The sequence below is a fragment of the Myotis yumanensis genome, unplaced genomic scaffold (genome assembly GCF_028538775.1).
Source record: "Myotis yumanensis isolate MYYU_CA2020_CCGP unplaced genomic scaffold, mMyoYum1.0.hap1 SCAF_5, whole genome shotgun sequence".
Taxonomy (NCBI): Eukaryota; Metazoa; Chordata; class Mammalia; order Chiroptera; family Vespertilionidae; genus Myotis; species Myotis yumanensis.
In genome coordinates, this window is record NW_027223756.1 from 97921138 (window position 1) to 97945145 (window position 24008).

At 42.6% G+C, this 24008-nt stretch overlaps 1 protein-coding gene across 4 annotated transcripts in view; it reads right to left on the reverse strand.

Moving 5' to 3' along the window:
* Window positions 1-386: 386 nt before the first annotated feature.
* Window positions 387-24008, reverse strand: part of ADRA1A (adrenoceptor alpha 1A) — a 117754-nt gene continuing 94132 nt past the window's right edge. The window contains exons 2-3 of one of the 4 annotated variants that reach the window (XM_070416635.1): window positions 14935-15320; window positions 387-2822 (exon numbers count right to left, since the gene is read on the reverse strand). In XM_070416635.1, coding sequence (XP_070272736.1) covers window positions 2790-2822; window positions 14935-15320 — 419 coding nt within the window. In that variant the 3' untranslated portion in view covers window positions 387-2789. Of the gene's footprint in view, window positions 4805-14790; window positions 15321-24008 lie in introns of all 4 variants that reach the window. The other 3 variants (XM_070416634.1, XM_070416633.1, XM_070416636.1) reach the window with 3 other exon arrangements.

A 24008-nucleotide genomic window follows, 5' to 3' on the forward strand; every position in this document is an offset into this window, starting at 1 on the left:
CCCATGGCCTTCTCTGACCACTAGTTCACCTAACCTATTGCTTTGGTTTTGGGTCACTTAATACATTCAGCCTTGAACACATTCAAAATTTTTGTATGTCTGAGTTTCATTATCACCTTTCCTTGACTCTAAATGCAGTTGTATTTTGGCTCCTACCTGAACCCTGAATGCTGCCAACTTGAATATCTTATTTACAACCTGCCCCATTTAGCTGGCTAAAGACACCAACTGCCACTCCACTTTCAACAGACAGAGTAACAATAGATTGTGGTTAAAGAACTGGGCAATATGTGTTTAAAGAAAGAGGTTTAAAATATTTTATTAGAGATCATACATCAATGTTGAACATATATCAATGTTGAACATACATCAAGATTGAACAACACTTAAATATTATGGCATCCATATTTAGAAGGACAATATAAATGCTTATAATTTGAACAATCACTTTATTAAAGAAATAAAATAAATTCCTTTTCAACAGTGGGCTGCATGATTCATCAAGTATATTTTTCAATAATTTATTCTTCTTCTTAGTAATATATACATTTATTTTCTTCAGACACACACACAACGAAAGTGATTGATTCTTTACCACATCACATCATAAACAAATGGACCTGTAAAAATGGCATGTAGAAAATTCAGAAATATTTAAACAGCACATTCCAAGGATATTGAGTCCATTTAAGAGACATTAAATGCTTTAGAAGCCATTGCGTCAGCCTGGGTGTCATATATATGCGTCAATACAAAATGCTGCAGCAAATTCAAGTATAGCAATTCTCTCACATGAACATATTTATCTGACTCAGGAGAATATTCTTCTTTCAGCATAGAGCACATACCAAACTCTCAGCATGATACAGTTAAACTCTGTAACATGGAGGGAACAGGGTAAGATCAACTCAACTGACCAAATACAAAAACCTGGAGGAGGGCATAGATGACAAACACGGTATAGTTAGAAATTGTACGTTACAAGGATCTTATTTGTCACAACAATCATAAGGGCTCTAGGAAAACCATCACAGCAAATGTGGCCAGTCAGCTCACATTGGCTTTTCTGGAAACATGGAAATGCCACGTTCCTATTTTGAACAGATCTAATGGTGAGAGAACAGAAAAGCTGCAGTAAGCCAGGAAATGGCACAGGGTTCATGTTTAAATGGCATCAACTGGATTTACTAAAATACAGTTTTAATTTCAAAGACAAAACAAGCCTCCAAATTTGCCACATCCTTCCTAACTGCTAGTTGATTGTAAAGGAGCAACTCCAAGGCCCTCACTTTTGTTTCCGTTTCTCCCATCACCTCTGCTGCATTGGAGCTGTGATAGGCACCCTTCGCTCTGACAGCAAAGATACTGACCCTTCAGTGATGGACTATGAGCTAGCCAGCCTTTGGGGTACTGGAATGATACAATTACTTTCTAGATTTTTTGTAGGGAAAATACTCTTTCTCTTAAAGCTTACTGCACAATGTTTTCTCACTAAAAAACAATTTCTCAATTTTTAAACACGTTAAATAGTAGCACATAAGATTTGGGTATTAAGACTTCCAAAACATTTGTTTGTTCTTATGAGTGAGCCACTTTTTGTTGAAGCAAATGTTTTTTGCATGATGAGAAAGAAATAAATTTTTCTGTGTTCAGCCAAGCTGAACATGGGAGCTTTGTCAGAAAAACCCCTGGATTCATCATTTATTGGCTCGTCCTTGATTCTTCATTGGAAAAGAACAAAACAAAACAAAAGAGTGAGGAGGAAAGCAGGTGTGGTTGGTCTGAAGGGAACTTGAGGGATGAGGTTTGCAAAGCCAAGTGGCCATCCATGTAAGCAAGACTGACTTCCGCGTGCCCCAACAGAACGAGGAGGTGGCAAAACTAGCACATGCCTGAGGTTCACTCCTTCCTTGATTGGAGAAGCTCCTTCTGTCCCACTCCATTCTGTCTTCCAGGATCCAACTCAGAGGTCACTATTTTTGGGAAGGCTGACTCCAAGGCTGGTGGGTGCCTTCCACCAAACTCCCACGAGACAACACTTACCACTCTCTGCTATAATTATTGATTTGCCTGCGCTCTCCACAGACCACAGGAGCCTTGGTCATGAAGAACATGTGTCCATCATTGTCCTCCACTCTCGAGACCTGTGCCTGGAGCCCTTACTGATAACACAGATGGATAAATGAGTGAAAGACCCACTGTGTGTTATGGCAGCTTCCCTTGGCAGAAGGTGATTTTGTTTTGCAGCATGGTTTTTTTGTTTGTTTGTTTGTTTACTTCTGTGAATATGCTAGAATTTGAGGGACACAATAGGGGGTAGCTGACTCTCAAAAAATTTATATTCACAGTTACTCCTTAAATCACTGTTGTCCCAGCATTGACAATAGTAATAAGTTAGATTTGTGTCTTAGATGAATGCTTGATAAAAAGTACATCCACGTGGACATACAGGCTCCTGACAGTGGGTAGCAGGAAAGAGGCTGGGCTGGACACCCTTCTTGCTGGGTGGTAAGGACAGCACCCGTGGGCATACACCAGGCTGCGTGTAATGGTTGTCTGTCCCTTCAAAATCAAGGCAGAATGACCTGTAATGAATTACATCAATGGTTTTCACATACACAGCATCATGCATCAACATGACCCAAATGTTATCCTTCCGTAGAGTAAAAACTCTTACTCCAGACACAACGTCTCCATTTCTACAAGTTTAGACTTTGGTAGAGCTGGTTCTTTGTAAATTGAAGCCCACACTCATTTCCCTGTTTTCCAGGCCAGTCACATTCTGTTCCCTAGGCGATGATGCTGTCTCCCTTCTTCCAGCGCTGCAAGAAAGGAAAACTCTTCCTTTTAATTTGGGTCAACACCAACCAGTTCACCCTTTGCCACAACTCAGCAGTTGCTTCTCAAAACCCAGAAGACTGAAATAGACATAGGCTGTGTTTATACAAAGCAGAGTTGGGCCAAGAACCTCATCCCTGAAAGTAACTTTTCCCCTCCATTTAAAATAAGTATGAGATTCTGAGTCACGAGAGACCATTTGACAGGTCCCTGCCAAACAAGGCATTAGAGTATGGCTGACAGCCTAAGGCAGACTGAGTCCTGGTGGGCTGAGCTCACACAATGGACTTTCCTGTCAAGCCACCTGCCCAGAAGAGCCCTGGAGATCATTTCAAGGGATCCACCGAAATGTTGGGGCTCTCACCGACAGCACTTGAACCTAGAGCTGAGACTGAAAGCGGGTGCTCTCATGATGTGGGTTTTAATTCCAGCTAAAATTAAAACTGCCTATGGGTCGTGACTAGGAATTTGCTGTTTTATCTTGTAAACACTGACTTCTACAGTTACCCAGGCCCAGCATAGCTCAGCCCTACTTCCTGAGATGATTTTAGACCCAAGCTTTGTTTCAGATACTCTAGTGTTTTCCAATGGTCAGAATTACTTCTCTTTCTACAGACACACACACATCTTTATGACAGCATTCTATGCAGAGTCTTTTATAGAACAACCATGATAACAAAATACTTCCTATGCCAAGTGAGTAGTCAAGGCAAGAAAGATTACAAAGACCACCAGCCCTGGGTGCCCTTGTTCTGGGCTATCTGAGAGAGAGAGCGAGAGAGAGCTTGGTGGAAAGCTTCAAAGTATCACAGTGAGTCTGATTTTTAAAAATTAAAACAAATATTCAGGCAGAGCTATTTCCCACCCAAAGAAAAGAGCATAGTCGGGGGAAGGGAACGAAGGAATAACTGAGAATTGAAATTTGGTGCCTAGCACCCTAAATTTAGGAATGATAGCATCCAAGCAATGGCACAACATTTATTTAGTATTTCCTCTCTAATGAAAGAGTAATTTGTGTCTTGACCAACTTTTGGAAATTTATTAACCTGAACTAGGAGAATGAACAAAGAAAACAGACTTATTCTGTCGTTCCTGTATGTGGAGTTTTCAGTGCTTTAAGATACCTTAAAGGTAATTGATTTAGAATAATGTTTGACTTATAATGCAGATTGGGGTCTACTATGATTACATATGTTTAACTCCATTACATTTGCCTACTATATTTCAAAGGCAAGAAAAGTGGGGCCAAGAGAGGTCAAGTGACTTGTCCGGGTCACTTAGTTAGGCACAAAGATGGGGCTGAAATGAGGCCCGGGCCATGTGGCTTCTAGGCCACTGCTCTTCCTACATCACCACTTACAAGATCTCTCAAGGTCCCTTCTGCTGATTGGCCCTGGGTAGAGCTGGTTAAGGTCAGGCCAAGGGTTCAGCAGGCCAGGTGACCAGTACAGGTGAACTCCAAGACTAGATACGCCAAAGGCTCAACTTTTCCCTTAACACCCTACAGATGTTACTGTCTTTCTTCTTCTCACACTCATATCACTGTATGGGTTCCTTGTGAAAATCTTTCCTTTGTAAATGTGACTGTAAAATCTTCCATTTCACCCTATCAAATGTGCAAAGGGCTTGGCACATAGTAGATGCTCCAAAACTGTCATTTCTTCCTCTTTGGACTTGACCCTCATCACAGTGCGTTGTCTGGAGCACGCTTGCTTCCTCTTCTGCAACACTGGATGGAAGAGGTGTGCAATACTGGAGAGTGGGCTTCGGGGACTTTATTCCCCAGAGACAAAAATGAACCATTTTCTTTCCTCTACATCTGACGCATTTAGCATGTGTTTGGATTCAGGCTTGAAAAGCTGAAACGAAATTTCTGTTGCAGAATGTCAGCACTCATGTGCTGAAGTTTAAGTATCAGGGTTGAGTGTGACATTCAGAAAAGGGAGGCAGAGGGTCTGCTGAGCTGCTGGAGACAAAAGCAAGCATGAGACCCTATTTTTTAATTCAATTGCTCCCTAATAAATGTTTACCCTCTTTAAAAATATAGGTAGAAAACTAACAATAAATTGTTATTTAAATATTTATCATACTTGCTTGTTTTGCTCTTTAAAGTACTTTATGGGTTACTTTTTAATATTCTTGTTACTTATCAAACTAAATGTGGGCATTTTTATTTTTGATTAAAGCTGCTCACTCACCTCCCCACCTCCAATGCTCCCTCTTTCCCTGCTCTTTACGATGACAATCTCTCTGCTCTGACACAGTGCCTGGGTGGGAGCGGCACTGTGGATGAGAAGCATTCAACCCGATGCTCAGCATTTGATTAATGGGCCAAGCAAAGGCCTCCCAACCCTTGAGACATTAATTAGCCAAGCTGCCGAGCTGAAATCTTTTCATTATGAAAGATAAGGCTGGGTTTAGCAAAAGAAATGGGGACCAGAGTGAGGAAGAAAGGCAATTTTTTTTTTTTTGCATGTTTGTGTGTGTTTTTTTTATAAATCAATAAACCATTGCTACACTCATTCAAACCTGTTTTTGGATGGCTTTGGCCTCAATACACTTTATACTTTTGTAGGCCCTGCCTTGTCACATGATTTCTCCTCTTTTCATTTCTAGATTGGACTGAAGCTGATGTACTCTAGACAACTCACCCATTGCCAGATGGGGACTTGTGGTGATACAGCCTCCCATGTGCTCCTTGGTGACCCATCTCCCAGGCCTGGATTCTGACATTGGTTCCTGATCCCATTTGGCTCTGTCTCACCTTGCTCTCATGGTCTAGGCCAGTGGTCGGCAAACTGCGGCTCGAAAGCCACATGGAGCTCTTTGGCCCCTTGAGTGTGGCTCTTCCACAAAATACCGATTTCTGCACACGGGCCACGAAGTTTCAATCGCACTGTACGTGCACGCCCGCATATGACCACCCAGGTGCTGAGGATTGCTATGATCATACAAAACAATTTGACTGTTTCTGCCCTTCCTAGTTTTAATCTAGTTGAGAAGATAGACATATGTAGCTACAGTATAAAGTAAACTTAAAAGGGAGAAAAATACAGATTTTTAAAAACGACAGAAAGATCACAGTAAAATGCACCATTGGTTGCCAGATGCATTTTACAGACAATTGCTGTGGCTATTTGGAGACAGGATTCAGGAAGGACTGAATTTAAACATCTGACCTGTGGATAAATTTTTATGAGCTAAAAGGAGAGTGGGGAGGAAATTGTTACGGTTTGAATTGTGAGTCCCCAGATTTTATGTGTTGCTATCCTAACACCTTGCGCCTCAGAACGTGACTGTATTTGGAGATAGGACCTTTAAGGAGGTGATTAAGGTTAAGATAAGGTCATCGGGATGGGCCGTGATCCAATCTGATTGGTGTCCTTATAAGAAGGGGAGATTAGGACACAGACACACAGAGGGAAGGCCATGTGAGGACATGGGGAGAAGACAGCCATCTGCAAGCCAAAGAGAGAGGCCTCAGGAGGAGCAACCTGCTGACACTTGGACTTTAGGCTTCCAGCCTCTAGAACTGTGAGAATAAACTCTGCTGTTGAAGCCCCAGCCGGTGGTGGTTGGCCAGGACAGCCCGAGCACACTGATACAAGGGATTCCAAATGCAGGGGCTGTGGCAGCAAAAGCAGGAGCACATGTGGGAGGAGACGACCCTTTGCTTGGGGTAGTGAGGCTCCTGGATATGATGAGAGACTAGAGGGAGTCTGTGAATGAGTCCCGGGAGCAGGTGGGCCGTAAACAGAGCAGGAGCACCAGGAAGAAGGAACCTTTCACCCAGATGAGGTCTGGGCATCAGGTTAGCACTGCTTAATGCTGACCTGGAACCAACTTGACTCTATGAGATCTATCCAGGCTTTGAAGAACCTATGGGGAAGTGAAAGGGAAAAGCCACAAAGACGAGAGATGAAGGATGAAGAGGAAGAGAAAGAGAAGGTGACTTCGTGGGGCTTGGTAAATTGTCAGAGGGTTGTAAGTTGTCAGGGAGTGAGAGTTGACTGGTAAGAAGAGGTGCACTCCAGTGAGGGGCCAGACACCACTCCTGACTACCAGCTCTTTTTAATATGTGGCTGCTCATGTGTTTGTATCTTTCATTTGGAACTAACAGTAAAAAGCAGAAAGACAGCAATGTGGGCAGAGGGTGAAAACCCTTGGGAAGGACCTTGAGCTGCCTTCACCTTACCTGCATCCCTGGAGGCTGTGGGGGGGAGGGGCAAAAGGGCCAGCTTGTAGCATCAGGCCTAATGCCTGATGTGGGGAGGGGATGAAGGGTCTGAGGGAAACTCGGCCTTATCACCTAGGGTTATGCATGGCACTCTCTATCCCACGGGAAATGGCACCCACAGGAGTAAGGGCATCCCACCCCCAAATCACTCACTGCCTATAAGTTTGGCAAGAAGTGGAGTTTGGAATTATTGAGAGAGAGGAAAAGGTAAGGAAAGGAGATAGAAGGGAAAGAAGCAAGACAGACAGCGGGCAGCAGAAGGGAAGCTGCCACACCGAGGTGGCCCAAGCCTTCCTTTCTGTGTTTTGCGTGGACAGTGGTGCTACTACTGGCCTCAGTCCTTCCATGTTCTTTCATGTCAGTCCTGCACCCATTACTACTCCAGGCCTCACCCTGAGCCCTGCGGGAGAGTTGCATCTCCTAACATTGCAGATACCTGCCCCAGGTCCGGGAACATAACACCTTGTTTCTAACCTGGAATGTCTTCCTCTCCTTCATGGCCCATTAGCACTGGAGAGAGAACAGGGAACAGGTCCCTCCAAGAAAGCACTAGCTCAGAGAAATATGGCTTCATTGCCTCATAGTAATGCCATTTCAAGTCAAGTTAAGCAATTTCAGCCTTAAATCAAAAGGATAAATAGGAAAAGAAGGAAAATGAGGAGGAGAAGAGACCTCCTAGAACTACTACCTATTTGTCTTTGGGAAGACATCCCTCTCCCAGCACCTCTTTCTGTGCCCCACTTTGTAATGAGCTCCAGGGCACACTCTCCAAGGCCCTAGTGCAGGGGGCTGTGGTCAGGAGGCCTTCCCAGAGCCACACTTGGCCTGAAGGCTTCTGGGAATTGCTTCAGCAGGGTTCGAAGTCTGGGAGGGACTCCACATCAGCCCTGGTCAAATGGCACCTACTGGTTGTTGCTACTCTCAGGGTCAGCCAGGATGTGCTGGGGGATTTTGCCAACGAGGTGAAGAGTTGAGAGATCTCCAAGGATTCCCTTGGGATTCTGCTGACTTGCTGTTCTACAAAATACCACAGTGGAGGGGGTGGTGGGTGCTTCCCTCTTATCCTGACGCCTATGTAGAAAGTCACAATGATAGACTAAGTGTATCTTTTGGGTGGACAGGTGATATGGAGCCAATCCCACCGCTGATTATGAGCTTGTCACTTTATACCTAACAACTCATGCAGGTTGGGAACATTGAGCTAGTCAAGTGGAGATGTATCAATGGCATATTAAAAAAAAAAGATGTTTGCTGAACACCAAAATCTGCTTAGCATTATATTCATAAAAGTGTAAGCTAGCAATTGTATAGATCAGGGATGGCAAGTTACAGTCCATGGATTTTATCTGGCCCATGCCTGTGAACTAAGACTGGTTTCTACATTTTTAGAGGATTGTCCCCCCCCCCCCCCCCCCCCCGCCCCGCACTCAAAAAAGGAAATTAAGCAAAGCAGCATGTGTTACAGAGATGGTATGGCTCCACAATGCCCAAATGCCTAGCTATGTACAGAAAAAGTATTCCGGCCTCAGGTATCCCTTAAATAGATCTTTATTCTTTAGTTCATCTGAGAACATCCTTCCTCTCCCCCATTTCTAGCAATGCCTCTTGGAAGAATGCATTCTTGACTTGCAATAGATGAGCTTGGAACACACCCAGCTCATTAGCTAGGAACCGTCTGTGCCTCTCTGTATGTTTCATGCCAAGTGCATTTAGTGCAGGAGAGGAAGTGAGCAGTTTGCTGACAGTGATCATCAGGTTGTATACGATGATTCTCGGACCCCCTGGGAAAGGAGGGCCTTGAGATTCCCTTTGGGACCTTTGCATTCCTGAGGTCCCTAAGGTGTCAATCACTGCTGGCTTTACCTTATGTGTCACCCCATTGAGCAAGACAAGAGCTCCCTGCCCTGCTTATTTCCTTAGCTTTGCTGTTGACTATCTAGGGAGAAAGAGCAGAATTACATCAGCTTGCTTTTTAGCCAATGAGAGAAGCATAGACAAATATGCACTCAGTCCCTAGAACAATCTTGTACTGCACAGCTGCTGAGCTATACGAGGAGAGAAGGTACAAACAGCTGAAATGTGGACTAGAGATGAATTAGTGAGCATGAAAGTCAGGGTTTCAAGAAACACAATGGGCCTTGGAGATAGTGAAGGCTCATGGACAAACGAGTCAGAGGCTGGATTTGGTTCAAAGAAATCCTTAAACCTCTCCCTACTCCTCTACCCTCATTCCTTCATATGTTAAGTGCAGATACCCTGTATTATGGAATAATACTCAGGAATGACTTGAGATAGGCAGAAGTACTATAAAAGGTATGAAGTAGTGTACAAATGGGAGGAAACATTAAACTGATATTGGGATTTTCTATCTTCACTTATTTAATATTGCATCTGAATGTACCTACTATTATTCAGGCTTTTTAATAGGTCAGCATATTTATTATTTTTTTCTCCAGATACAGTATACATTTGCTCTTAGATTTTTTTGATCCAATTAAGTCTGAATTTTTCAGTGTTTAGCAATAATCATTTCTAGCTGATAAGGTGGCAATGTGGACTATGGCATGGAGGGAAAGCAGTGTAATAACTCCGCAGTTACACAAAAAGGAAAGAGAAAATGAATATGCATAGCTTTAGGGCAGTTCCTTGCTTATCACTTGCAGTAACGTGTTCCTGAACCATCCATCCTGCTTTGAGAATATCCATGGTAAATTTTCTTTCTCCTCAACAGCCCCCTCCCCGATGCCATAACCTTCCTTTTGGGTGGGGACTCAGTAATCTGTGTTGCAAGAGCAAAGGAGAGATGGCATTTTCCTGCACAGGGCAGATAAGGTCCATCCTCAGCCCCCGTGACATTTGGGTCTGGGGAGCATGAATGAGGTAACGCTGATAGGAGCACTGGCTAGGGGCCGCTGTCCTCTGTTGAAATCCTGACTTGCTTTTGCCAGCCCAGCCCTACAACAGCCATCTTGCAGGGACTTTGGAGGCCAGAAGGCCACTACTGCCATTGCTTTTTGAAGATGGTGGCCTACTCCACAGCACACTTTGTAGACAAGGAGCAGTTGCCAACAGTGTTCCAACTAGCTTAACCGGAGCTGTGTGCAGGTGGTTTCATGGTTAAAAGTCCTAGTAGTGTAAAAAGAAATCAGAGTAACAGGTGAGCATACATCTGATGTTGTCTCCATAGTTACCACCTCTGCCTTCTATTTCAACACCCTGCTTCGCTTGCAGAGTTTACCTTCCATGCACTTGGGCTCCCTTCTCCCTTTGCTGATAAGCAGAGCTCTTCCCTTAATTAAGTCAACACGTAGGCAGAGGCAGCATCTCTTTTGGCAAGAGGACCTGAGCAGAACCAGCCCCAGAAGCAAGTGAAAATGTGTGTCAAGCTGTGATTAAGTAGCTGTGATTAAAGACTGAATAATTACCCTCCCAAGCAAATAGGTCTTAAAATGTTCTTTCAGGCTACAAGCAGGAAACCTACTGGGCCTGCATGATGGCTCACTATGAAGGGGTGGGGAGGCCGGACACTCAGGACATCAAGTGTTCATTTAAGAAAGGAAATCCAGGACTCAGGGGAGGCCATCTAATAAGTAGCCATAGCTGCCAACCGATTCCCCATCTTCAAAATTTGCCCAGGTCTCTGGCTACCTGGAGATCAGCATTCTGAACCAGAGCCCCATCGTGACGGATATGACATTCACATATTTGACACATTCTCTGAGCTCTGTGCAATCCTGGTGAAATACCTATAATTTATTTTCTCTTTCTCAAACTAAAAAAACAAAATTGTTGGAATACAGTTGATAAAAGTGATGTCATATTTGTTTTTATTTAGTTTAAAAAATGATATATTTCCCAAAAGTGTGCCAATTAACTGTGGTTGGTAGTCAATAACGCCGGTACCCTATGCAATGTATTTCATACACACACATGTGTTTTGCTATTCTAGGCCAATGCAGCAGCCTCTTCTGCATTCTCTTATATGCCCATCTTCTCCCAATTTCATACAATTTGTTCTCCTTGCAAGGCCTGAGTAACATTCCAGGCAGTGATCCCTAGGAAAGTGGTGCAGTCTGATAGTTAGAATTATAGACGCCAAACCCTTTCATTTATGACCTGCTATTTGTTGGTTTTGGCTGGAATGAATATTTGGCAGCATATTTATCAAAGTTAATTGGCAAGAAAATCCCAAGGGAACAAAGCATTAAAAAGTTCGGGTATGGCTTAGCATCCTTAGCATAGCCGGTCCTGACTTGGGGACTTTTACCCCCACTATTCATGAGGCAGGGGTACTGTGGGGGAAAAACAACAACATGCAGACTTAAGTGTTAGGGAGAACCAGGATTGAATCATGATTCCTCCTTGGCTTTGAGCCAGTCCTTAATCACTCTCAACTATCAGGTTTTAATCTAAAAAATGTGAATATTTTTGAAATTGTGGAATTGCTACGAGGTTTAGAGACAATGGATACAAAAATGCCCTGGTAATGCCTGTTACACAGTAGCACTTCACAAAAAAGCCTTAAGAAAATATTTATTTACCCAAATACCACTGTCTACCATGGATGGACCAATTCAAGTGGGTGGTGAGAGAGTTACAAGCCTCAATATTTTGGAGAGTTTAGCACACACTGAGTGATTACAGGCAGGAGCGGTCTCGGATGAGACACAACAGAGGCGAAAGGAAGAAAACTGTGACAAGTAAAATGCTTTCCTGAAATCCTTGCAAACATTTGGGGACACTTTTGAGAAAAGAGAGTCAAGGTCTCTCTTAATGCATGCAATTTGAATTGCGGAAGAAATCGGGTTTTGCCTGTCCCATTATGTCAAGCTGACTTTTTGTGCTGCGGAGACAATCCCAAAGCAGCTGCTTTTCATAACACATTAGAGAAGACATTCTGACCCCTGTTGCCCTGGGCAAATTCTTCAAACTCCAAGTAGATGCAGTAAACATGTAAGTATAAATATGACCACCATTTGTTTAACCGTGACAATTTTAGATAGTTTTTGGCATGCTCAAAGGTACAGAGATTTTTTGTGGGTGAATAAAAAATATCTTGGCTATTGTTATCCCACTTTGGCTAAGTCTTGGGTGACATTATTAATTTCTTGTAAAATTGGAGTGTTTATACATAATACCATATTATGGGAAAGGAAAAAAATGTTAAAGTTTACCTCCCTGGAGGGAGTGGGTTGGAGAAGAGTGCAGCAGACAATTATTTATGGATCATTTTGCATGAACACAATTGTCATGGCTTTTGTCTGATGATGGAAAGATTTTCTAGTTGTTTATTTTGATTAGCACTGGCATTAATGCTAGTTTTCTGGTGATCTTAAACTTAAATTTAAATATCTAATATTTAAATTCGTCAGTAATGCAGTTTAAAGATCATCTTAAACTTAAATTTAAATATCTAATATTTAAATTCGTCAGTAATGCAGTTTAAAGATCATCTCAAACATGGAGGCATATTTTGCTGAGGAAAAGCTGTTACCATTCTTTCATGGGGATTTTGTTCGTGGAAGAGGAAGCCTGGCCAGAGTGTTTTTTAAAATTCAGATTCTAAAAGAAGTTCTTCTCAATAATGAAACTTATTTTTCCTATTAAGGTAGAAAAGGAGCGAAGTTTGCAAATTCACATCCTTCCCTGGTGCCTACATCCATAATAGGACAACCACATCTGGTAGAGCTGTTGTGGGCCATGCAGAAAGACCAGAAGAGCCTAAAAATCCAGCCAACATCTAATGCCAGAATCCAATTTATGAGCACAAGGCAGAATGTCTATCCGGTCGGCAAGAAGACACTCTCCAGAAAGAGGTGAGAAAGTGGTAATATTCTATGTACAAACACAACCAACAACCAAATCCAGTCCACATACAAACATTCCCTCCATGACAGTATGCGCAGGTATTAGCCTTTCAGAAGGATTTAAGGAAATTATCATTTTGCTGCAAGGGAAGAAGAAATAGATGATGTTGGCTACTATTTTGCCTTGAAGGTTTAAATAACGGCTACATTCTACTTCAAAATTTTTAGAGGGAATTACCCAAATATGGGGAAAGAGGACACTGAAATGATAAGTAGTTTTAGACCAGTGATTCTTGTCAATAATTATTTCAAAACCATAAATATTATTTTAAATTCTTACTGTGAAATATGAAAAATATTTTAATTTTAACATATAATTACCATCTTCATATTTAGTAGGTATACTGAGTTATTAAGGTTTACCAAAATTTGGTAGACAAAAACCAAAAAATAGCATGTTGCCTGAAGAAAGTGGAAATAAATGAAGTGAATGGGATACTGGATCTTTTACCAGACTAAATGGACATCTGTCAAAAACTCTTTGCAAACGCCTGCTATTGATGGGCTTTTAGTCAGTATGCTCCCAAGATAAGTGTGTGTCACTCAAATTTCAGAAAGGATATACTTAGATCATAAGGCTCATTCCAACATTCTACAGGTGCATGGAGACCTTGGCTCTCATCCACTATGCAAAAGTGAAGCAGCTGAGAAGAAATGGAAATCAAGATGTGCCTTTCAAAATATTATCACCTGTGGCTTTTCATAATAGAGTTCTGAAAAAGGTAAGTGATTTGTCTAGAAAGATCTTTCTAGGCCATGTCAAAGAGGCTGTAGAGTAATTTTGCAGCCCTCTAATTTAGCATGAAATTAGCACCCATTCCACCCCAACCTTTTGATCTTTAAATACTTTACATGAGAAGACTTCCTCCATCTGATCTAGGAACTGCTTAATGGAATTTTGTCCACAGTAGTTAAGTTGAAAAAATTACCCTCATCTCCACTGTCTTCCAATAGGAAAAACCATCCTTTCACTGGCTGGTTCTTTCAACACACTCTAGACCATTTGAAATGAATAAAACTAAAAAAAAAAAAAAAAAAAAAAGACCGTACCCTTTTATGTAATGATGTTTACTTTGAATTTATATTAGTTCACACAAACACTCCATCCATGCTTTTGTTCCGGCCTCCGGTCCAGTTTAAGAACCCATTGTGGCCCTCGAGTCAAAAAGTTTGCCCACCCCTGCTCTAGACCCAAGCCTAAAGGATGTGCCTACTTTAGTGCAGAGACATGCGTGCCCCTCACCTTCCTCCTTAGGGAATCAGGAAAAGTAGCTGGTCAAGTCCCCAAAAAAGGTAAATCTCACTGTCAAGTTTAACCCAAGCTGAGACACTGGATGTATCAGAAATGAAGTGTAAAACTTGCTCTAAAAATAATGAGTATCAGCCACCATCTTAAGGCTCTTCCTCTCCAGGCCCTCACCCTGTAAATATCCAACACCGCTGTCAATAGGTTTAGCCTGAAAATAAAATCCCCTCACTCCATCGAGAACTAGCTCCAAACTTAGAGTGTGTGCTGAAAATATTCATGATGAAATCATAATCCTATATTTATAGACTTTTGGATGGTGCATGAAATTCTGTTTCCCATGGTGTTTTTCAATGAAGGGGTCAGACGTAGAGAGCGGGCTCAGAGGATGCCCCAGAGAGCATTACCCTCAAGGACGTGCTGTTTATCCTCATTTTGAACGGCATGGCCGTGTGACATCCTCCCTCCTCCCTGAGCCCTACCCACTGCCCAAGAGTTGGTCTCCTCCCCCACCCATTCCCAGATGGTCCCTGGTTGGAGGGTTCTGTCTTGTCATCCAGGAAGAATGAACATGCCTAAGATTATCCCCCCTTCCTTCTGACCTTTCCTGTCCTCTAGACTTCCTCCCCGTTTTCACTGAGGGAGATGGTGTGGATCTTAATGGTTGGAATTTGATAGTTCTCTCCATGGCTGGGGGTCGAGGGCCCCATGCAGCAGCAGACCTGCAAAAAGCTTTTACTTCTCACCCGGGCTGTGGTGCAGGCTGATTGGTCTTTGGACACTGTAATCTTGGCAGATCCACGAGGCAAGGAAGAGAAAAACTTCCATTCACAGACCCCATCTGTCTTGGAGATCTTATAGAAGGTCTCTCCTGAGCTCACGGGGATGCGCACCAGGTCCTTGTGCTGCCCCTCCGAGGTGTGGCTGGGCGGGTGCAGGGTGTATCCCAGGGCCCGTTTGGAAGACTGCTTTTTGCGGAGACACTGGATTCTCAAGACATTCTGAAAGGCCTTTTTAAACTCTTGACTGGAGCATGGGTATATAATAGGGTTGATGCAGCTGTTTAGGTATCCGAGCCAAAATGCTATTTTAAAAACTGTTTCAGAGGGCTTGAAGTCAGGGAAGAAAGACCCTGGAAGGAAACACATAGATTCATACATATTATTTGCAAGCCAACAGGTCAATGGTCTAGGAAAACAAGCAAACAAACCAACAAACATCCTTTTATATTATTTTTTAAAAGTTTCAAATGATTCCAAGTGCATTTGAGTTTTTCACATTTCACTGACTAGCCCTGATGAATGTAATACTTTGCACTATCCCCAAGACCATTCTCTTTGGCCCACATGTGCAACACCAATAATGTGAGCAGGCCCAGTGGGTAGGGTCACACTGGTTCTCAGTGATAAACATTCCCGCTTGTCTGCTTGAAAGCTTTACATAATGAAAACTCAGAACTTAAGCTGAGTCTACATATGCAAATTTTTTTGCCTGAATTTTAAAATAACTTGGAATTCATTCAAATAACCCATATAAAAATGGGGTTATTTTAGTATTCCTTTTGCTCTTTAAAGCAATGTTATACAGACACAGCCTAAATAGCTAGGAATTCCTTCTCTCCTGAATATTGGAATTGTATATTTTAATAAGATTCCAAAATTTATAAAATATTAGCTTTGTCAACTTTTGGCCAGTGATTTTCAATTACACTGTAAGTATAGAACCTACCTACTATGTTTAGACTTACACTTTTATGTTGGTGCAAATTCAGCAGAAACTGCACTTTGAATTTTGAGTTGTGATCTTTTCCTGGGCTAGTAATATGTGGTACAATACTCTCTATGATGCTGGGCAGTGACAGCAAGATGATTTTGCCTAAGTGTAGGCTAATGTAAGTGTGCTGAACTCATTTAAGGTAGGCTAGGCTAAGGTAGGTTAGGTGTGTTAAATGCATTTTTTATTTATGATCTTTTCAACTCATAATAGGTTTATTGGGATATAACTCTATTGTAAGTTGAGGAGTGTCTGTATTTTTCTTTGATGATGCCTTTTGATGTTACAATATGCTTCCCTGCTCAACATACTCCAATGGCTGCCAAATGCTTATAAAGTGCTTGTCAACTGCTTGACATTCAGGGTTCTCCACAGAACTCGACCTAATCTAGCTTTCTAACATTAATACTTTTACTCTAACCAGACACTATGAACTTGTCTCCAAGTTTGTAGTGAGTCTGATTGCTCACTTTTTTTTGTCCTCTTGAGTTGGGTCCAAGTGTCTAAAATGCCCTTTCCAATCCTCTTTAGCTACTCAAGTCTTGCCCAGTAGTTAACAAAGCAGGAATCAAGTTTCATACCTTTTTAAATAGCCTATATAATAAAAGGCTAATATGCAAATTGACCAAACGGCAGAATGACCAGTTGCTATGATGCGCACTGACCACCAGGGGGCAGACACTCAATGCAGGAACTGCTTCCTGGTGGTCAGTGTGCCAGAAGCTGTGCTCATGGCTGGCGAGTGCAGTGGTGATGGCAGGAGCCCCTCTCGCCTCCATGGCAGTGCTAAGGATGTCTGACTGCTGGTGTGGAGCAGGCCTAAGCCATCAGTTGGACATCCCCAGAGGGCTCCTGGATTGCAAGAGGGTGTAGGCCAGGCTGAGGGGACCCCCCCCCAAGAGCACAAATTTTGTGCACCGGGCCTCTAGTTGTACCATAACTATCACATAGTCGTTGGCAGCAGAATAACAAAACCACGGAACTTTAAAGTGGGAACAACCTAAGGCATTATCTTATTCAATTACTCAATTTCCAAGTTAAAAACGTGATGATTGTCACCCACATGATAGCTATGGCACTAATACAGTGATAGATAAAGGGATATAGAATTCCCAGTCTAGTGTTCTTTATTCTCTGCACAGCTTTTTGCTTTTGCTCCAGCTTAAAACCTTTATTTTATTTTTAAAATATTTTTTTATTAATTTCAGAGAGGAAGGGAGAAGCATCCTATATAATAAAAAGCTAATATGCAAATAGACTGAATTGCAGAAGAACCGAACAACTGGTTGCTATGACGTGTGCTGACCACCAAGGGGCGTGTGTGGAACATGGCAGGCATTGGCCATGGCGGGATGGTGGAGCAGGTGAGCAGGGGTGCCAGCCAAGGCGAGCCGCCAGTCGCTGTCATCAGGGTGAGTCTCTGGTGGTTACTGAAAATTCTTTGCTCCCTCACACCACAGTCCCACCCGGCGCTTGCACCTGCTGCAGGTGCTGGACCTGATTGCTTGGTCCCTTCAGTGGGTGTGAGGGGTGGCTGCTGGTCCCGATTGCCTCTCGGGGCTTCTCCACCTCCATCTGCTCCTGAGGGGTGATCGGGGCCTGCAGCTGCTGCTCGCACCCACTGACGGAACCAGCCCTGCTTGTACCCACTGCTGGTGCCGGCCCCAATCGCTCCACGCCATCAGCGGGTGGGAGTGGGGCTGGCACCATCAGCGCATGGGAGCCATGGTGGCTGGAGCAGGGCTGCCGGCAGACAGGGGACCAGGGGCCACAGTGGGAGGGCTGGGTGGAGGCGCGGAGGATGGGCCGAGAATTGCCCCCATACCCATCACAGCCTCACGGCCCACAGTTCCTTTCAAGGTGCACAAATTTGTGCACTGGGCCCCTAGTCAATGATAAGAGAGAATTGTTGATTGGCTGCCTTTTGCATATGCCCAACTGGGGATCAAGCCCGCAACCCAGGCATGTGCCTTGACCAGGAATCGAGTGGGTGACCTCCTGATTCATGGGCCGACTCTCAACCACTGATCCACACCAGCTGGGCAAGGCCTTGCTTTTATGTCTTTCTTTTTCTCTCTACTCTATGGACCCATTAGAGGCATGACAAACTGATGGGTGTCTTTATTCTAGCAAACAATGCCCTAAAATTTAGTAGAGGATCTCATCAATATAAACAAAGAGTACACTTAAATATTGCAAAAAAAACAAACCCAAAATGATACAGTGGTCAATGGGAGCATGTATTATCTCTGAGGCACACTTCCTACTAAGTTCAGTGTGTCTCAAATAAATTAAAACACACACACACACACACACACACACACGCACACACACACGCGCACACACAGAATGGTTGTAAAGTATTATTCTTTAGCTCCAAAGCTTTTAACGTTTTCTTATAATTATAATAGGATTTATTTATACTGAGTGCCTGGTTTGAGCCAGGCCTGTGCTAAACACTTTACATACAATTTCGTCATTAGCAACACCCCGACTTTACAAATGAGGAAACAGTGGTTTAATGAGGTTGAATAACTTAAACAATGTCACACAGGCAGATGGTTGCTGGTAGAGGTGGGATTTAAAATTGGGCAGTTGGATTTTCGGGCCTATGTTCCTTTATGGAATCTCAAAATAGATTTGAATAATACACCTTTTGGGAAAGAAGATGTTGAATAGAGAGTGATGAAGTGTATAGTTGCAGGAAGCTTAAATTGGAAACATGCTTTTTCTTTTTCTCTTTTTAAATTTGTATTGGTTTCAGGTGTTCAGTATAATGGTTAGACAATCATATACTTATACAAAGTGATCCCCCCAATATTTTGATGCCTCTGACGCAGTCACAAGGTGGTAAACTTCATCTGAGCAGTTCCCACCTGATCCCATGCATACTTATTACAATATTATTGACTATATTTCCTATGCTGTACTTTACAGACTATGACTATTCTATAACTACCAATTTATACTTCTTAATCTCTTCATCTCTTTCATCCAGCCCCCTAATCTCCCTCCCCTCTGGCAGCCACCAGTCAATGAGTCCATGTGTCTATGAGTTTAAATTTTGTTTGTTTATGTTTGTTTGTTTATGCTTTTTCAAACTTCATTTGAGATGTGAAGAAAGTGTGGCCTCTGACACAGTCACAAGGCCAACAGGAGTGGTGGTTTTGCTTGAATATGATCAGTTCTAGAAAAAGTTATTTTTACATTATGATGCCAATATATTATCCAATATATTTTCCTAATACAATAGTGACATGATTAAGGGAACCCATTTCACAAAGGCATGCCTTGATCTGGCCTTAATGAGAATATATGAGCAGGGTATACCAAGAACTACTTTGTCTGAGAATTTCACTATTCTATAAATCAACTAGAAAGGGGAGTACATTTCTATTATTTTAAGAATTTTAATTAAAATAAAAATACATGAATTATGAATGGGAATGCTAATAAATTGATTTGGGATCCTTGGAATCTCCCCCAATTCCTTCAAGGGCACTCTTTCTGCTTACAGAGCCCTGATCTGCATGCATAATTATAAATCTCAAATTTCCTTTTAGTCCCTCCATTGAAGCCCCTTACCTTCAGGTCTGGCTGACTCGGAGCTGAGTTCCTGGGCTCTCTTTACTGTGTCCTTCCTGCTGTGTCTACAGCTTCAGAGCTAAATACTGGTCCTCCTGACTAGGTTTAGATATGTCTAAACCTAGCATGATGTGCCCACTCCCAATATGACAGTTCCATAGGGGCAGGCCATGGGATTCATTTTTCCTTCTCGTAGTGTTTGTCCTGCTCTGGGAATGATTCTCTTTCAGTAGGTACTGGTTGGGGTTAGGAAAAAGACTCAGAACTGTATTTCCCTCAGGAAATTTCCAAAGGTGAGAAAAGACAATGGTCTGTTTCCCTCCTTACTTGCATTCTTCATATCCTTATATCTCTTTCTTGCCTTCATTTTTTCTCTACTGGGAAGGGGAGATTGAGCTGGGATCAGGCTTGGAAAATGGCTGTTGCTGCCTGGTCCCAATCAGGGTCCCCTCATCCTGCTAGCTCCTCTCTATCCAAACCTTCCTGCTCAGGGACTTCTCTGAACTCTTCATTATGTCTATCCCCAACCTCACTTTCTTCTCAGATCCCTTTCTTCTTGATGATGATGATGGTGTTTTTTAGAATGGGAAGGGAAGTGGATCATGCTTCTCCCTGTCCTCCATCCATCTTGGCATGGAGCACCAAGGTCAAAGCTGCCTGGTTTAGGGATTGATGCCTCTGACACAGTCACAAGGTTTTAAACTTCATCTGAGCAGGTACCATGTTCATTTTGTCTACTCATGGAGTTCCAAAACCCAGCACAATGCTGGCTTCTTCAACATATCCTCCCAGTTTTTGTCAAACGAATTGTTGATTCCTTAACTATCTAACTGAACGAATGTGTCTTCCTGGCCTCTTCATGACTCTGCTTCATGATGTGACCTAGCCCTGTGTTTCTCTTCTTGCCCATGCTTTTCTTCTGTTGTTTCCCCCACTTTTTGCTCAGTTGCTGTTTAATCCTCTGGCTTTCTCTGGGATTGTATTTCACTTTTTTTTTTCTTGCTGCATTACTTGGCATCTAGTTTTTCTCATCATGCTTCATAGAAAGAGCAAGACTTTTGAATTGTTGACATGGACATAGAGACTGCTATTTCTCTATTGCTGAAGGTCTGTTGTACTCCTCAACAATCTCTGCCCAGACTCTGCTTCAAGAGGAGCATATAGCTCCCAGCGTAATCCCTTGAACCCATCACCCTGAAGGTCAGGTCATCCATTTATGTGAATCTGTCTGCTTTAATTCTTGAGCTTCGTAAAACCCCCAAGCCCTCAGAACTCTTCCCTTCACTGAGTTTCCTTCCACTATTTGGTCTGCTGCAGAATCTCTGACTCTTTTCTCTTCAAGATCTTCTAAACATCCTGGTCAACTAAAACTTGGCCAGACCAAGATGGACAGAACATGAGTTTATCTCTGAGCACCATCAACATGTTGGAGATTCAGAATTGTTGTCTCCACTGTTGAGGCCTCTAGATTCCAAGGGGAAATTGAAAATTATGATTTCAAATAATGCCACTTATGTCTCATCACTTGATGTCCTCTCCACTGGGAACATCTGACTTTTTATTCCTGATCTGGATGCTGGGGAACCTTCCTAGTGAAGAATTGGTCACAATAGTCACATTTTAGCTACAAAGTTACAGCAAAGTTTGCTCTCAATGTCCCCAATAGAGGAGAAAAACATTGTTCTGCCAATTTTGGTTTTCTGGGTTTTTTTCCAGCAGTGCTTCTAGTTCACTCTATAAGACAGTGGTGACAGAAGTGGAGTTCTCAAATTCCAGCCCAGTACAGGGAATTAGAAAGTTCCTCTTCAGTTCAACTTTCAGAGTCAGGGTGACTTGGTATGGAAGCATAAACCTGTGAGTCAATCTTCTTGGTCCTAACCTCCCGGTTTCTATGCTTCATTTCACTTCCCTGGAAATGTGACATCTTCAAGACAACTTTGAGACGTTGGGTTATGATAAACCCTAATTAGCTGGAGTCACAGAATGCTAGAATGTGAAGACTGGCAGGATTATAGAGACTAGCAAGCACTGTCAACCCTTCCTTTATAGATGAAGATAGTAAGGCTGAGGAAAGAAAGGGGGTCCCAAAAAATCACCTGGCTCATTTGTGGTCCAGTCAGGACTATACCCAGACTCCGCTCCACTTCACCCATTTATGCTCTTAATCTTATGTGCCTTTTAGTAACCCCACAGAAAGTGTTAATGGCAATATGTCTAGATGTTAGCACAGGATGACAACAAGTTTTGCAGAGATAATGAGAAAGAAGGGGGAGGATAGTAACATCATAAGTAACCACATCATTCATAAAGTCATAATGTACTGTTCAGACACTGGAAAAAAGAACAGTCGGTGATGAGCTTGGAAGGGCTCATCTGTAGGGTATCATATTAAGAAAATTGGAGTCTGAATGACTCCAATTAAAACAATGCAAACTCCAAAGGAGAAGCTGATGTTACATGACCATGAAAGAAAATAACCCTTAATTGTTTCTCCTTGTTCCACCAGTAGTCTCTCCATGGGTGTGGGTATCAGTCCAATGTGACTGGTATGCATCCAATGAACAGAGGAGCAACACAAGCTGTCGCACAGATAGAAATCCAGTTACCCAGACCAAGGAACTCCAGTGCCAAGCACTATTCAGGCCAGATTAGTTGGCATTTTCTTGCCAGGCAGAAAACCCATTGAACTAAACTCCAGAGAAAAGCTGTAGGATTCAGAGTGTACTAGTAAGCACAGACCCACGTTTGTTATTATCCCAGAGTCTACCAGATGCCTTTGTGCTGGGCTTCTGGTTTGGCTGTCATAGTGACTTGCCTTGGGCAGCTCAGCCAGACAGGAGTCTTTAGGTTATCCACCTAGAATGGTAGTCAGGGATCTCTAAGAAAGCTGGCCAGATTAACTGTGGACTAAAACCCTAGGCTCTCAATCGAATACTCATGGATAGACTTCCCATGAAATGAAATACAAGTTTGTGTATGTACACAGACTCATTTTCTTGAGAAGAGGACTTCAGCCTCTATCGGCCCCTTGCATTGGCCTTGGGGGACACAAAAGATGGCCAAGCGTACCTCCCAGCTCCTGAGAACAAGATATCTCTCTGGTTGGCACACCTTACTTAGCCCTTATGTCCTGATGACAGTGTCAAGCTTACAAACTGGGCAAGAGGATGTTAGTTCAACACCTCTTTAGAAGGACGTTCTCTTTTCTTCTATTTAACTGGGGCTTAAAATAGCACAGTTTTCTTGTGCCTCTTTGGGAAGTGATGTGGTTGCTCTCTTGTGAGAGGTAATATGTTGAGTCTTTTCTGAACTTTCTGGCAGGAAGCTTAGTAGTCAAGTCAAAAAAGGAAGCAACTGTTGGAGAGTGCAGTGAGTGGGGGGAAAGATACATATTGTGTTCTGGGTACATAATACTGAACAGAACAAACCCAGAGCATTATTGGGACTGCCCAGTGTGGGATGGAAGTGCTATCCCTTTTTCCTTTATCCAGGGACTAGTGTACACTGGCCTTTGGTTACTATACCATGATTATTATCATCAAGAACCACTGCTTCTTCCAGCCTAGGCCAGGAATGAGATCACTTGGGGAGACTCTCTCACACCTCAGGCTTCTGTAAGGGGGAGACTCTCTATGGTATCATTCTATCTGGCTAAATGTAGCTCTACAGAATTAGGGATTTACCCTGGATGAGTCCAAGTTCTCAAAGTGAAGCGCTACAAAATGTTTTTCTCAGGAGTTACCAAAGCCCCAAACTATGTTTCTCCTTTTTTGAAAAGGGGACCATGTCTCCCAGAACATACATGTTCAACCCAAACACCCACAGTAACTGGGTAGACTCACTCTGCACATTTCCTTAGGAGAACTCCTGGTGTCGTATGTTTCTTTTTGAAATAAGTAATTCAAACACTTTCAAAAGATAGCACAATTTCCCCCTCTTTAGTTAACAAAATTTTGAGATTTGTCAGCAAATAAGTCATCATGTTCTTTTAAAGGTTGTTTCCTTAAAAGCAACCTCCTTTCATAAACCAACTTATTTTCCAAACTTCGCCACTTTCATTAAAGTCACCATTGCTTCATGAGTCTCACATTTGATACATTTTATAATCACTACACAAAGCTCTCTCCAATCACCCAGTTTAAAGAAGAGTAATCCTCAAACACACACGTGTTAGTGTGGTGTATTTCTTTCACGGTACATATCATGGTTTGTACGTTTTCTTTTTTTCAAAAGAATTCTCCCTCCCCCCGCCCAGTCATGAATATTTTTAAGATCTACTCTCTTAGCATCCTTCAAATATACACTACAGTATTGTTAACTATAGTCACCATGATATACATTATATCCCTGGACTTACTTGTTTTATTACTGGAATTTTGTACCTTTTGAACACCTTCACCCATTTCACCCACCCTCTTGTAAGTTTTCTTGTTTAGTTGTTTTTTTTGGATTGTCTGTCTCA